Raw genomic sequence first — 17171 nt, 5'->3', positions numbered from 1 at the left:
TCTATTATCCAGTTTGCTGATATACTTGTTCATACTAGTCTCTTAAACTATCTTTTTCCTGTTTCTGTGGCATTAGTTGTAGTATCTCTATTTTATTTCTGATTTTATTTATTTGCATTCTTTGTATTTTCTTAACATAGCTATGTATAATTTTTTATTTTATCTTTTCCAAATATGAATTTACTTATTTGTTTCTATATGGATTTTCTATTTTTTATTTTGTTTATTTCTGTTCTAATCTTCTTTGCTAATTTGGAGCTTAGTTTTATCTTGTTTTTCTATCTCCAGGTAAACTGAAGTTGAGATATGTCATTTTTTAAAATGTAGGTGTATATTGCTATGACCTTTTCTCTTAATATTGCTTTTCATGCATCTGCTTGTTTTAATATTTTTCGTTAGTTTTTATTTTCATGTTTTCACTTGTCTCAAGGTATTTTCTAATTAGTTTTGATTTTTTCAGCCAGTAGTTATTAAAGTGTGCTAATTTTGATGTATGTGTTAATATTTTAGTTTGCCTTATACTATTTATTTTTAGCTTCATTCTATGGTGTTCAGAAAAGACGCTTGTTATGATTTCAATCTTTTTAAGATTTTTAGACTTGTTTTTTAACCTAATATTTGATCTATCTGGAAAAGACCCAGATGAACTTTAGAAGAAAGTGTATTCTTCCACTGTTCAATGAAATTCTATATATGTTCATTAGAACTATTTGGTTTATAGTAATATTAAAATATTCTGTTTTCTTACTAATCTTCTGTTTGGATGTTCTATTTATTATTTAAAATAAGGTATTAAAGTCTTCTATTGTTACAGTATTGCTGCCTGTTTATTTATTTATGTGTTCTAATATTGAGTGTGTACATATTTATAAGTAATCTATCTTAGCACACTTTAATAACGACTGGCTGAAAAAATCAAAACTAATTAGAAAATACCTTGAGACAAGTGAAAACATGAAAATAAAAACTAACGAAAAATATTAAAACAAGCAGATGCAGGAAAAGCAATATTAAGAGAAAAGGTCATAGCAATATACACCTACATTTTAAAAAATGGCATATCTCAACTTCGGTTTACCTGAAGGAGATAGAAAAACAAGATAAAACTAAGCTCCAAATTAGCAAAGAAGATTAGAACAGAAATAAACAAAATAAAAAATAGAAAATCCATATAGAAACAAATAAGTAAATTCATATTTGGAAAAGATAAAATAAAAAATTATACATAGCTATGTTAAGAAAATACAAAGGATGCAAATAAATAAAATCAGAAATAAAATAGAGATACTACAACTAATGCCACAGAAACAGGAAAAAGGTAGTTTAAGAGACTATTGTTATAAAATGTCAGTTTTTCTCTTACGATGATTTATGTGTTAAAATCTATTTTCTTTAATATGCTTATAAAAATCTCTGCCCCCTTTTGCTTATCATTCACATGGAATTTATTGTTTCATCTCTTTACTTTCACCCTGTATGTGTACTTAAGTCTCAAGTGAGTTTCTTATAGATTTGGTAAGAAATCTAGAATGCTTTGCATAGCATTATTTTTTGGCTTTTTTTTTCTTTCAGCACTTAAAAAAAAATTCATTCCACTATCTTCTGGCCAGCAAGATTTATCCTAAAAAGAAAAAAGTCTGCTCACAGTCCTATGGAGTTTCTTTTGTGTGTGACAAGTTGCTACTTTTTTGTAGTTTATAAATGCTCTTTGTTTTTGATCCTCAATGTTTTATTAAAATAGGTCTAGGTGTGAATATCTTTCACTGTCCTAAATAGAGAGTGACCCAAAACTCTCTACCAGCTTTAGGGAGTCTAGTTTTGCATCCTCCAAGGGTATATATCTCTATATTGTTTCTACTTACTCACAACGGTAATTTTTCCATATAATGTTGCTTCATTGGTATGCTTGTGGGGAGAAGAAGTATCTCAGGGTTTCTGTTTTACAATCTGGCTGAATTTCAGTAATAATATTTTGAATGTTATTTAAATTCTTTTTAAAGTATAAATTATAGATTTTTTGCTATTGTTTTACAAGTTGTTGAGACATTATACATTTTTTCAGCCACTTGTCCTCTATTTTGTAGGTTGGGTATATGTGATTGCATTCTCCTTAAATCTGGTGAGCTTATCCACTGTCATCTGTACTCTAGACTCTAGGGCTTATCCAGTGTTTCATTTTTTTGTTATATATTACAATGAATAAATTTGCATTTGTTTCTTTTTTGGCTTCTTTTTTATTTCCTAAGATTATATTTTATTTCAAGAGAATTTGTAATTGTTCATTGATGCAATTTATATTATTTCTTTCAAATTTTTTTGATATCCTATGACTCATGTTGGGATACTCCTGGTCCTTGGTATGATGACATTTAGTTAAGACTTGACATTTAGTTAAGACTCTTGACCTTATTTTAATATTCTATTTTAGAAGGTAGTCATTCAGTTTGAGTTTAGTTTTATTGTAGTCCACTGTTCCAATAACAATTTTTCTTTTCTATGATTTACCATATTATTGTGTTGCGTTTCATTTTTCTGGCCGAGTTGGACCTTCTGCTGCCTCTTAGGTGGTTAAGCTAGAAGTGTAAATGGTACTTCTCTGGGCCAAGTAGTGTTTCTAGTTGAGGTGGGTGAGGAAGGAATCATAGGGTCGAAAACATTTATCCTGTATTTTCTCTGCTACTAGATTTCAGTGTGCTTGATTCTATATGTACCGGTGACCCTAATATCAGAAGATAGCTCCTATCTGAATGATTTTTTCTGCTTATAGTAGGGAGAATTGGGAAATAACTCACGAGGATCATTTTCTTTTCCTGGGTGCATAGCCAGAAGCTTTTGAGTCTGGATTACTCTCTACTACCAGAGAGAGGTTGGGAACTGGTTTGCCTTCTATCTCTTGGTGAAGGGCTTATAGATTCAGGTTCTGCTGGCACCACTGCCAGTGCAGGTGACTGCTGCTGTTGCTAGACCTGGAGCAGGATGTAGATCACCCCTGCCTGAGTTTGTTAGTCTTGATGGTGTGCGTGTTAACAGTCACATTGCTGTAAATGTGTGTTGTGTAGAATTAATTGGTTCACCTGAGCTCTGATAACTGCTACTAGGGATAGATTTGGCCTACCAATGTCAGCAAGTGGAAGTAGAGATTATGCCTTGTTTTGAGAAAAAGTGTATGTTACTGATAAAAATGTTTGGGAGCAAATAACATAGCAGAAAAGAACTTAGAGGGAGAGATTGTAGGTTGATAACGGAAATTCAATACCTGATAAATAATATAACAATGGTTAAATACTAATGTTTTGACAGTAGATAGGAAGTAAAGATAAAAGCTAGGACTTTGTTTATAAATCATTTATGAATATATCTTTCTATATTCCCTTTTAGGGTCATTGCTTTTATCAAGGATATGCTGCAGACGTTCCAAAGTCAGCTGTGACACTACGTACCTGTTCTGGACTCAGGTAATGGCATATTCCAGATATGTACGTTGAGATTGTACCTGAGCCCTTCGTTTCCAGAAACTTCTTGAAGGGTAGAGTAAATATAGAGAAATAGAAACTTTATTTTCTTAAATACTTTTCTTTTTTATCTATTCTTTTGATCTTTTTTTCTATTCTCTTTTTCTCTATCCCAGGCTGGCAGTCACAAAATGTATTCAGATAAAATCTCTCACTAGTGTAAACTGTATTCAAATTCATCAATGGGGAATCTATACTAATAACACTTTTAGCTGGGCATGGTGGCTTATGCCTGTAATCCTAGCAGTTTGGGAGGCCAAGGTGTGTGGATCACCTGAGGTCAGGAGTTCAAGACTAATAACATTTTAATTTCTTTTTTGTATTTGAATATCCAGAGGATTATTTCAGTTAGTTAATATCAGTTATGGTATTGAACCTTTGGAATCTTCACCTTCATATGAGCATGTAGTTTACCAAATAAAAAATGACGCTATTAGTCATTACTCCTTTCAAGAAAATTACCCAGTGGCCCAATATATAGATCAATCTTACCGGATTCTTGTGAAATCAAACGTGAGTATTCCCATTTATGACTTCTTCATTTGTCTTACTGTTGATAAACTTACTCACTGTGGAATTTTGAAATTTGATGCATTTGAAGAACAAATTTATACTGGTTTTTATTATTTAAAAACTTCAATTGTAGGATATTTGTTTAAAACATATATTTGTTTATTCAGATAGTATTTAGAAAATGCAATTGATATAAATATATGTAATTCTAAAGCATCATAACATGTTTCCCTAATTGCAGGAATTTTTATACATGTATCATTATTTTTAAATTGATTTTGCAACTTACTAATAAAATTTGTACAAATTTGATCAAATTGCTTTATAAGTTTCTTAGACTTGCATTTTTTTATTTTAAAGTGTTACTTTGATAGAAAATATAAAAGTGAAAAGGAGGCAATACACTAGAAATTGCCTGAAACCTTATTGTTTAAAGATAGTGCTCTTAATATTTTGATGTCACTGTTCCAATTGTGCTAAATACCAATTTATAAATTGTGATGGTGTATACATTACTCAATAATAATATGTTTATACTGAATATGGACACATTTTATTGAATGTAAACCTCAATAAAGTTAATATAAAGAAGTAAAAGAACAAAAATAATAAGAAAATAAAGGCAGCATTTGGAGAAATGTATATGGATGTTAGTTTACCTTGAAGATTGGTAAGGGATTGGTGTGCTACAGAGTATATAGGAATGTTAAAAGAGGAAGGAAATATGGGATTCTTCCTCATTTCAATAACTTTTTGACAATTCTAATGATCAATAACATAAAATAAAATGCTTCTGATTTTCTTGTAAAATTTGTGTTTGGAATCCTACCTGCTAAGTAAGCACTCATCCTCTTATGTTATTATTTATATCTATATTTGTATATCTGTGTTCATATATCTATCATCTGTCTACATACAGATAGATGGGTAGCTACATGGATGGTCTATATCTTACCTGTGAGTGTGTGTATATATGCATTGCACATGACAACTGCAATGTAAAAATTTTGAAATTATTTAATTTACGTCCTCTATTTCACAGATAAATTTAGGAGCCGTGCTATTGAAAAGAACTCTGAAAGTACAAATCATTATGGATAAAGCCATGGTATGCAGTATCAGTATGTTTATTATATTTTTATTTTGTTGAAATTTAGAGGGAATATGAATAAAAAACTCTCAACGTTTTCAATGCACAAGTACATATATTTTTTTAAATTGTACTTTAGGTTCTGGGGTATATGTGCAGATCATGCAGAATTGTTACATAGGTACATACATGGCAAGGTGGTTTGCTGTCTCCATACCCCTGTCACCTATATATGGCATTTCTCCCCATGTTATCTCTCCCCAACTTCCCCAACCCCTGCTGTCCCTCCTCTAGCCTCCAACAACAGACCCCAGTGTGTGATACTCCCCTCCCTGTGTCCATGTGTTTTCATTGTTCAACATGTGCCTATGAGTGAAAACATGTGGTGTTTGATTTTCTATTCTTGTGTCAGTTTTCTGAGAATGATGGTTTCCAGATTCATCCATGTGCCTACAAAGGACACAAACTAATTGTTTTTTATGGCTGCATAGTATTCCATGGTGTATTTGTGCCACATTTTATTTGTCCAGTCTATCATTGATGGGCATTTGGTTTGGTTCCAGGTCTTTGCTATTGTAAACAGTGCCACAATGAACATACATGTGCATATGTCTTTATAATAGAACAATCTATAATGCTTTGAGTACATACCCAGTAATGAGATTGCTGGGTCAAATGAAATTTTTATTTCTAGATCCTTGAGGAAGTGCCACACTGTCTTCCACAATGTTTGAACTAATTCACACTCCCACCAACAGTGTAAATCAATGTAGATATATTTTAATCTGTTCCAAATTGTGTCTCAGTCTAGCAGGAGATAAAGAAATGTCATCACCTGCCTTTACAGTAACATGGAGGATTAATATTTATTTATTGATTTCTAAATTGGTATCAATTTTGGCAATAATGTATAACTTCATTTGGAAGAGTTCCACTATATTCTAATCCATTGTAGTGTATCTAGCTGCAGATACCTTTAGATCCACTCCAACTGTTGATTGAAATTCTTCAATCTATTTCTATTTTTTAAGCAAGCTATTTTACTACTCAGCTGGAAATCCTTGTTATTAAACATTATCCCTCAGAAGATTATTTTATGTTTTAGAGTTGTTTATCTTCTCTGGTAGAACTTCTGTATTTTAAAAATGAGAAGAATCAAAGAACGTTTAGTTGATTTTTTTCTCAAATGAATTAAAAACTATTGATGCAGGTTAAATAATACTTTGCTACTAGTGTTCTTATGTCCCATCAATTATCTGCTCATTTGTTTCTTCTTTCCTACCTTTGGACCCATGGCTTATATTTTACATTTATTTCTACCTCTTTTTTTTCTGCTTTGCCCCCCTTTCCAGTCTCCAACTTTAGTGGTTTCCCCAGGAATTCCAATTAGCATTCTTTACTTATCATGATCTAGAATTAATATTGTACCACTTCATTAATAATGTAAGACCCTCAGAGCAGTAAAGTTTCATTTAACCCTGGTAAGTCATTATGATTCTGTTTTCAAATGTTTTACCTCTCCATGTGTTATAAACTGAAAAATGGATTTTTAAAAATGAAGTGTTCAATTATTCTAAAAAGAAATTAAAAAAATAAAAATGTGTTTTTTATTTATTTTATGTATATGTGTGTGTGTACACATATATATGTACATATATATATATATACACGTACACACGTTTTTCACTTGCAGAGCTTTTCATTCCTTCTAGTAGGACTTAATATATGATACTTCTCTTTAGCCTGCTGGATTCTCTTCAGTTTCTTTTCATCTGAAATTTTCTTTATTTCATCTTCACTTTTTAAACATTTCATTTGGAAATAATTTGAAACTTTCAGAGGTGTTACAAAATAATAAAAAGAGAACCCTTGTTCTCTTTGCCACATTTATTAATATTTTATACAATTCTCACTTGTGCTCTCCATTTAAATTTGAAAATAACTTGTAAAGCTCATTATGAAGATTTGCTCTTAAATTCTTTAGTGTGTATTTACCCTGAATAAGACTATTATCTCATATACTCACAGAAAAGGTATCCATTTCACCAAAAATAGCCTTATTAGAATACTTTTATCAAGTCCACATTAACTCAGTTCCATTGCGTTCAGATAACGTGATTTAAGTGACACTCTATTTTTTATTCAAAGAAGTGTTTTATTGCCTAATGTTTGTTAATATGGATCCATGTGCATAAAATTTTATTTGTATTTGAAAAAAATACATATTCTTATTGTATATGCTTCCATGTATGTATGTTTTATCCAACATTCCTTTGGGTTTTTAAAGTTTTGAGCACCTTTCCTATGAATTTGTCTTATTAACCTATTTGTTATTAAGAGACCTATATGAAATGTATCAGTATGATAGTCAATTTCCATTTATAGTTGTGTTAAATCTTTTTTTTTACATATTTTGTGGCCACGTTTTTAGTTAAAGCAAATTTTAAAAGTCTCAATCTCTCTGATGAATTATTTTATCATATGTTGTGATAATAATTTCAATTTTTTGCCTTTAAGTTTTATTCTTATCAATGTATGTTCATCAATATAATTAACACATATTTTTTTTCTAATATTTACCTGATGCTCATCCTTTTATTATTAATATTTCTGTGTTCTTATATTTTATGGGTTCTTTACATTTTTCCTTTGCATATAGTTGTTTTTTGATTGTCTTTGTCATCTCACTAGTATTTGGTCTGTTAATATCTTTTGATTATTGATATATAATCACAAAACAGCTATGCTGATATGTAATTGATATGTAATCACAAAATTGACATATTGATATATAATTGATTGATACTCAGAAAATATCAACAGACTAAACACTAGCTAAATTACAGACAATCAAAAACAACTACATGCAAATTAAAAAGTTAAAGAACCCATAAAATATAAGGACGTAGCAGTATCAATAATAAAAACACATCATCTAGCATCAGTAAAATATTAAAGAAGAAAAAAAAGTTATGTGATAATTATATTAACTAAGATAATACATTGATAAGAATAAAGCTTAAAGGCAAAAAATTGACATGATTATTAAAACGTTGATATTTGGGTTTATTTTTATAATCATATATTTATTTTCTGTTTTTGTTTGATTTTTGTATGTTTAGTCTTGCAAAAGGGTACCTTAATACTACATTGTATAAATATACAATATGATTTATTGGAGAAGGTTACATAGAATTAGCAAAGTACAAAGCCATCTCTAAAGATATGGACCTCAAAGAGTTAGAACAGTATCTCTTTTGTCTGTCTTAGAGCAGAATCTATCCTTTGCATTTTATTTTCTCTCTGAAGTCTTCTGCACACTTACTGGTGATTATTGAAAGTCCCAAGCACCACTTATTATGTTGTCAGTAAGTGCTGAGATATGTGTCTGTACATACAATTAGAAATGATATTTCAGAAAAAATATGATTTCCATTCTGTTGAATGAGAACATATTATTGCAATTCTTTACTTTTATGGTACTCAGAGCTCTGTGTACATAAGTACACTGTTTATCCAGAATATGTAGACACCCAGAGATATTGTGAGTTCAGTTTCAGACTATTGCAATAAAGTAACAATTTCTTTTGTCAATAGGTAGCAAAGTATATTTGGAGAGACTAGGCAATGGGTATGGATGGGTGCTCTCTGTATTTGCATATCTATATGACAAAGACCAGAATATTCAAACCACTTTCTGTAGACAAAGTCTCATTCAACACAATAGCTGATTCAGAAATTCTTCCTTTTTTCTCTCTCCCTTTCTGTGAGAAGTCTAGACGACTCATTTTCCTCTTCTCTTTATTTCTGGATCCACTATTTTAGATTCTTTTTATGGGTCTCCTTTTTTAAATCCAGTTGTTTCAAACATCCAGTTATCCATGCGTCTTTTGTTATGTAACCCAATCTACTATGTCTGCTACCTAAGCATACCTACGTGTTATCCTGTCTATCAAAAAAGGTCATAAAAGCCCAGCAATACAAGTACAGATTCTTCTTTGGACAACAGCCATTGAAGAAAAATCTTACTATTCCTTAAATTTTAATATGTTTGTGATTATCCTCATATGTTACATAACTAAAGATAAATTTTCTCAGAAAATATTAATTTAACCTCTAAAATAGATTCTGCTACAGATAAGCAATAGTAGAAGCCATGAAGAAAAAAAACCAGAGATTAAGAATTTATGAAATTGGACAGGCACAGTGGCTCACATGTGTAATCCCAGCAATTTGGGAGGCCAAGGCAGGAGGATCGTTTGAGTTCAGGAGTTCAAGCTCAGCCTAGCCAGCAGAGTGAAACCCTATTTCTACTAAAAACAGAAAATTTAGCCAGCAATCCCAGCTACTGTGCCTGTAATCCCAGCTACTTGGGAGGCTGAGGCATGAGAATGGCTTAAATTCAGGAGGTGGGGATTGCAGTGGGCTGAGATTCTGCCACTGTGCTCAAGCCTGGGCAATAGAGGAAGACTCAGTCTCAATAAATAAACAAATAAGAAAAAAGAGTTTATGAAATTGTAACTGTTACTTTCCTTCATGCTTTAAAAGAAAATCTTAATTAAATGTATATTACTCAATATCTTAGTGTAAGTTCTGAAATGCTACTTAGCCATGTGAGTTTGAGAACTATTAGGTTAAGAGAAGCAGTCCCAGAGAGGCCGTTGTTGCCTAAAGTGGTGCAACATCTTTTTTCTTAACTTTTAAGTTCAGGGGTACATGTCCAGGTGTGTAACATAGACAAACTTGTTGTGAGGGTTAGTCGTACAGATTATTTCATCACCCAGATATTAAACCTAGTGCCCATTAGTTGTTTTTCCTTAGCTCTCCTTCCTCCCACCCTCCACACTCTAATAGGCTTCAACTGACAAAAACAAGCAATGGGGAGAGGATTTTCTATTAAATATATGGTGCTGAGATAACTGGTTAGCCATATGCAGAAGATTGAAACTGGACCCCTCCCTCACACCATGTAGAAAAATTAACTCAAGATGGATTAAGGACTTAAATGTAAAACCCCAAACTATGAAAACCCTGGAAGGCAACCTAGGCAATACCATTAAGGACATAGTCACGGGCAAATATTTGATGATGAAGATTACAAAGCAGTTGCAAACAAAGCAAAAATTGACAAATAGGATCTAATTAAACTAAAGAGCTTCTGAACAGCAAGGGAAACTATAAACAGAGTAAACAGACAACCTACAGAATGGGAGAAAATTTTTGCAAACTTTACATCTGATATGGTTTGGCTCTGTGCTCCCGCAAAGTTCCTGTCGAATTGTAATCCCCACACGTTGAAGAAGTGATCTGGTTGAAGATGATTATATCACAGGGGATCTTGATGGTTTAAAAATGGTGTTTCCTCCTTCACTCTCTGTCTCTCTCTCTCTCTGTCTCTCTCTCTCTCTCTCTGTCTCTCTCTCTCTGTCTCTCTCTCCTGCCACCATGTAAGACATGCTCTGCTTCCCCTTCACTGCCATGATTATAAGTTTACTGGGGCCTCTCAGCCATGCAAAATTGTGAGTCAATTAAACCTCTTTCTTCCTTCATAAATTACCCAGTTTGGGGTAGTACCTTTATAGCAGATACATATAGTATCTATATGCAAGAATGGACTAATGCAGAAAATTGGTATTGCAGAGAGTGGGGCACTGGTATAAAGGTACTTGAAAATGTGGAATTGACTTTGAAACTGGGTAAAGAACAGGCAGAGGTTGAAAAAGTTTGGAGGGCTCAGAAAAAGACAGTAAGATGTGGGAAAGTTTAAAACTTCCCATTGTATCTTGTGAGCTCCAAAAGGCTTGCTGAATTGTTTTGACTAAAATGCTGTTAGTAATATGGACAGTAGGCTGAGGTAGTCTAAGATGGAAATGAGGAACTTATTGGGAATTGGAGTAAAGGTCACTCTTGATATGTTTTAGCAAAGAGACTCGCAGCATTTTGCCCCTGCACTAGATATTTGTGGAACTCTAAACCTGAGAGAAATGATTTAGGATATCTAGTGGAAGAAATTCCTAATCAACAAAGCATTCAAAATGTTATTTAGCTGCTTCTAAAATTGTACACTTATATGTGTGAACAAAGAGATTATTTGAAATTAGAATTTATCACTATCTATGATGACTATACCCTTATGAAATTTAATACTTTAATAATAATACCTGAAAGTCAAATTACTCCTTGATTCACAGACTGAGGAATGTGTTGTGCTAGTAGGCACAAACACAACATTTATCTCCTTATTTCCATCAGAGCTCTGGATTTAACAGGTGCATTGTTAATATTCAGTAATATTTTAAAATATATATACTTTTTTGGAGAATTGAGCTATCTAGTAAAACAGGCTTTAAGCAGATGTGCTGTCATCCAGACTTTGTTGTTTCTTTTATAAAGCATGGGCAGCGTAGACTGAGCTAAATCTTAAGAACCCTAGAATTTTCAGAATGATAAGTCAGCCCTGGCTTCAATGTAGTCACCAGCTACGTTAGCCCCTAATAAGAGAGTCAGCCTATCCTTCAAAGGTTTGAAGTGAGGAATTGACTTCTCTCTAGCTGTGAAAGTCTGTGATAGCATCTTCTTCCGATAGAAGGCTTTTTAATTACATTGAAAATGTTTTCTTCAGTGTAGCCAGCTTCAATTATCTTTGCTAGATCTTTGAAATAACCTACTACAACTTCTGTATTAGCACTTGCTGCTTCACCTTGCACTTGCTTATAAAGATGGCCTCTATCCTTAAATTTCATGAATCAATCTCTGCTAGCTTCACTGTCTTCTACAGCTTACTTATCTTTCTCAGCCTTCGTGGACTGGAAGAAAAGTCAGGGCTTCCTCTGGATTAGGCTTAGACTTAAGAGATGTTATTGCTGGTTTAATGTTTTGTCCAGACCACTAACACTTTCTTCATATCAGCAATAAGGCTGTTTTACTTTCTTATCATTCATGTATTCACTAGAGTAGCACTTTTAGCTTTCTTCAAGAGATTTTCCTTTGCATTCACAACTTCGCTAATCATTTGTCAAGAGGTCTAGATCTTCCTCAGTTTTTAACCTGTCTTCCTCACTAAGCTTAATCATTTCTAGCTTTCCATTTAAAGTGAGAGACATGGGATTCTTCCTTTCACCTGAACACTTAGAAGCCATTGTAAGGTGATTAATTTGTCTAATTTCAATATTTAATTATTTCAAGGAATAAAGAAGCATGAGAAGAGGGAAAGAGATGAGGGAATGGCTGGGCAGTGGAGCAGTCAGAAACTACACAACAGATATAGATTAAATTTGTCAACTTATGTGGGCACAGTTCATGGCATCTGAAAACAATTATAGTAGTAACATTGCTAATTGCTAGTCATAGTAATAATACCAATAATAAAGCTTGAAATATTGCAAGAGTTACTAAATATAACACGAAGACATGAAGTGAGCATGTTATTGGAAAAAATAGTGCCGATAGACTTACTTGATTCAGGATTACCACAAATTTTCAATTTGTAAGAAATGCAATATCTGCAAAATGCAACAAAGTGAAGCACAATAAAACATTTTATTAGAATGAAGACAAACGACGACAGTATACTATAGTAGAAAAAGTAGACTTGGTAGTTTATTTAGTTGTGGATTTGAGTCTTGAATTTTATCCATAAAAATTTTTGGCAAAGCAAATCTTAAATATGACACTAAGAGCATGACCAATCAAAAAAATTAATTTGGACGTCATGAAAATAAGGCTAGTTGCAGTGGCTCACACCTGGAATCCCAGCACTTTAGGAGGCCGGGGAGGGCAGATCACCTGAGGTTGAGAGTCCAAGACCAGCCTGGCCAATATGGTGAAACCCCATCTCTACTAAAAATACAAAAAATTAGCCGGGCATGGTGGTGGGAACTTATATGCAGGAATACAGGTGCCTGCCACCACGCCCTAGTAACCAATAGATTACTCATTCTTCATACCTTAATACTTTGAATTTCTACATCTGTAAAGAGGAAGATGATCACAATTATCTCATTTTAATATCACTGATTACTTTATAAAATATTAGGCTGATGTTTAGAACTTGGCAAGCATGTGATGTATCTTAATTCTATTTAGGGCCTTTTCAATTGGCCACAGAATTATTTTTTCATTTATATTTAAATCCACTTAAAATGTGGTCGTTAGTTATTTTTACTAGTGATTAAGAAACAAAATTTGTCTTTCAGTATGATTATATGGGCTCTGCTGTGGCAGTTGCAGTTGACAAAGTTTTTCAAATATTTGGTCTTATCAACACTGTAAGTATTTGTATTTTATATTTAAGTAAGCAATATAGCATTGTGTGTGTACATATGTATAACATTTACATTTCAATAAAAAGTAAAAATGTAAATGTAGCCTAATCAACTAGTTTTATTCACCAATGATTTTATCTTCAAAAAATATTAAATTAAATATATTAGCATTAGATATTGAGATGTAATGCCATCTTTATGGTTACCCAAAATTGTAAAACATGTATCTTCTGTTCTCAGATGTTTTCCCAGCTTAATATGACAGTTATGCTGTCTTCCTTGGAGATCTGGTCAGATCAAGATAAGATTTCAACAAGTGGTCATGCTGATGAATTACTACAGCGATTTTTGTCTTGGAAACAAAAATTTTTGTCTCAACGGTCTCATGATATGACATATTTATTAGTGTAAGTACTTCATTCACTTTTAAAAAGGCTTTATCAAATTATTTGATATCTTAGCTATCAAAATTATTTATACATTTTATATAACAATAATCATTAAAAATCTATATGAGGCTGGGTGCAGTGGCTGTAATCCCAGCACTTTGGGAGGCTGAGGTGGACAGATCACAAGGTAAGGAGTATGAGACCAGCCTGACCCATATGGTGAAACCCTGTCTCTACTAAAAATACAAAAGTTAGCGAGGTGTGGTGACAGGTGCCTGTAGTCCCAGCTACTCGGGAGGCTGAAGCAGAATTGCTTGAACCCGGGAGGTGGAGGTTGCAGTGAGCTGAGATCGCACAATTGCACTCCAGCCTAGGCAACAGAGCAAGACTCCGTCTCAAAACAAACAAACAAAAAAGATATATGAAGACTGTTGGCCAACTGCAAAATACAAGATTCTAATAATCATGTAAGACACTAATTAAATCACAGTAGCCCATAGTATACTGTTTACTTTTAGAAAGGTAATGAGCTGAATAATGAAAATTCTTGGGATAAAAACATGATACCTCTCTGTTTGTAAAGACCTTCTCACTGGTGAATAATTGAAACCATCACCTTAACATTACATAAATATAAATTAATTTATAGAGTACAATAATCACATATAATGCTTGTTACAATATGAAATATGAATAAATAACTGAAATAGACCACTTTATTCTCCCTGTGGTTTCCTTCTGGTATTTTTATACTGACCTAAGATGTACCTATTTACCTGCTTGGTTGGTATCTTTCAAAAGTCTTTATATATTTGCATTTTACTAACTTGATTATTTCATGTGCTAAAATCAAAAACACAATTTTAAAGACCTTAAGCAATATGTGGAATATATCTATCAAAGTATTGGAATAAAGAGTCTCTAGGATTGCAGAGCAATGTTAAGATATAGCTATGTGAGGACAGTTTCTACACTCTACCTCTCTTTCTCTTAGTAAATCTGATGCATATTTTATCTCTCTCTCTCTCTTTCAATCCTACCTTTCTTCACACTTTTGGGATGGGTTTTCTACATACAAATTATAGCAATAAACAATTTGACTTTTATATCACAAAATTAATTATATCCTTCCAGTGATGAATAATATTTTGAAAGAATTAGGCACTGCTAGGTTTTGGGCTGTGTATTAGATAATGTTAAACAACTTTTAGAACTTAACTTTATGTGAGTGCTAAGAGATACCCAAATCTTAGTGACTAAAAGAATAAGATACTGCATGTAATTTCTGTGTTTTAGGGAAATACCTTTATATAGAAATCCATCTCATAAAATATGAGTAGTTATTGCTATTTTAAATTACACATATCCACAAGAAAAATTTCATTATTCAGTTACAGGAACCATTCTACTTATGTGGGAGCAACATATCATGGAATGGCATGTGATCCAAAGTTTGCAACCGGAATTGCTCTGGTAATCTTGCACACTGTTTTGACAAATCTTTGAAAACTGTATTTTTAGATTTGAGAATTCAAATGCAATTATTTAGGAGGTTTCTTATTGGAGGTGAAAACAGATAACATAAAATTTATGACTCTAGCCATTTTCAAGTGTACAGTTCTGTAATGTTAAGTATATTTCCATTGTTGTGAAATAAATCTCTGGAACACTTTTTCTTAAGAAAACTGAAACTATCCCCATTAATCACTTGGAGACCACCATTTAACTTTCTGTTTCCATTAATTTGACAACCTCAGTTCCTCATACAAGTACAATCATACAGTATTTTCTTTCTGTGAGTGGTTTGTTTCACTTAACATAATCTCTTCAATGTTAATCTATGTTGTAGCATGTGACAGAATTTCCATTCTTTTGATGGCTGAAATGTATTTCATTGTAAGTATATACCACATTTTCTTTATCCTGTCATCTGACAATGGATGTCTAGGTTATTTCCATATCTTGGCTACTGTATATAATGCTGCAATTAACATGGAAGCACATATGTCTCCTAGATATTCTGATTTTATTAATTTTGGATTAACACCATTTTAACAGTCAATTTATGTGGCTTATTACAAAATACCTTAAACTGTGTAATTTTAGAGAAATTTATCCTTTATATTTGTGGAGGTTGCAAAGTCTAAGTCTAAAGGCCACATCCAGTGAGTGCCTGCTGCTGATGAGGACACTGCAAGGTGACACAGGGCCTCACATGGCAAGGGAGCTGAGCATGCTGGCTCAGGTCTCTGTTTCTCTTCTTATAAAGCCACTAGGCTCACTCTTATTATAACCCATTAATCCTTTAATCCATGAACAGATTCATCCTTTCATAAATTTCTCTTATTTTTCTAAATTTTTTAGTAGTTAAATAGTTTGGGGTTTTAGATTTAAGTCTTTATTTTTATTTGAATTTTGGAAATCATGAGAAATAGGAGTCCAGTTTGATTTTTCTGTCTATGGATATCCAGTTTTCCCAGAACCATTTATTGAAGAGACACTCTTTTCCCCAGCATATGTTCTTGGTAACTTTGTCAAAAACAAGCTCACTGTAGCTGTGTGGATTTCCTTCTGGGTTCTCTATTCTGTTCCAATGGTCTATATGTCTGTTTTATGCCAGTATCTTACTGTTTTGGTTACTGTAGCTGTGTAGCATAATTTGTAGTCAGGTAATGTGATTTCTCCAATTTTGTTATTTCGGCTTTGGCTATTCTGGGACTTTTGTGGTTCCATATACATTGTATAATTTTTTTTTCTGTTTCTGTGAAGCATGTCCTTGGTATTTTGATAGGAATTGCATTGAATCTGTAGATTGCTTTGGGTAGTATGGGCATTTTAGCAATATTTTTCCAATCCGTACATATGGAATACCTTTTCATTTTTTGTTTCCTCTTCAATTTTTTATGTCAATGTTTTATAGTTTAGAGTTTTCATTACTGAGATCTTTCACTTCTTTGGTTAATTTCTAGTTATTTAATTTTATTGGTGGCTACTGGAAATGCTATTATATTTTATATTTTCTTTTCCAGATTATTTTCTGTTGGTATATAGAAATGCTACTGATTTTTGTGTGTAGATTTTGCGCTCTACAAATTTACTGAATGTATCAATTCCAATAGTTTTTCATGGAGTCTTTAGGTTTTCTCAAATATAAGATTATATCATCTGCAAACACAGATAATTTGACTTTTCATTTTTCAATTCTGATGCCCTTTATTTCTTGTCCAATTGTTCTAACTAGCACTTCCAGTACTATGTTGAATAACAGTGGTGAAAGTGGGCATCCTTTTTGTATTCCAGATCTTAGAGTAAAGAGTTTCAGTTTTTCCCCAGTGAGATTCTAGCTGTGGGTCTGTCATATATGATATTTATTATTTTGAAGCCTAGTTCTTCTATACCAAGT

General features: G+C 32.6%; 1 protein-coding gene across 10 annotated transcripts in view; it reads left to right on the top strand.

Moving 5' to 3' along the window:
- Positions 1–17171, top strand: part of LOC100398771 (A disintegrin and metallopeptidase domain 3-like) — an 80647-nt gene that overhangs the window by 15205 nt on the left and 48271 nt on the right. For 3 of the 10 annotated variants that reach the window (XM_035270346.3, XM_035270350.3, XM_054243873.2), the window contains 6 exons: positions 3379–3455; positions 3848–4025; positions 5068–5133; positions 13311–13382; positions 13620–13786; positions 15160–15241. In XM_035270346.3, the coding sequence (XP_035126237.2) occupies positions 3379–3455; positions 3848–4025; positions 5068–5133; positions 13311–13382; positions 13620–13786; positions 15160–15241 (642 nt within the window). The remainder of the gene's footprint in view (positions 1–3378; positions 3456–3847; positions 4026–5067; positions 5134–13310; positions 13383–13619; positions 13787–15159; positions 15242–17171) is intronic. The other 7 variants (XM_035270353.3, XM_035270349.3, XM_035270355.3 and 4 more) reach the window with 4 other exon arrangements.

Source organism: Callithrix jacchus, chromosome 13 (assembly GCF_049354715.1).
Source record: "Callithrix jacchus isolate 240 chromosome 13, calJac240_pri, whole genome shotgun sequence".
Classification (NCBI taxonomy): Eukaryota; Metazoa; Chordata; class Mammalia; order Primates; family Cebidae; genus Callithrix; species Callithrix jacchus.
The sequence above is the reverse complement of the archived record's forward strand: the minus strand, read 5'-3'. Positions and strand labels throughout refer to the sequence as shown.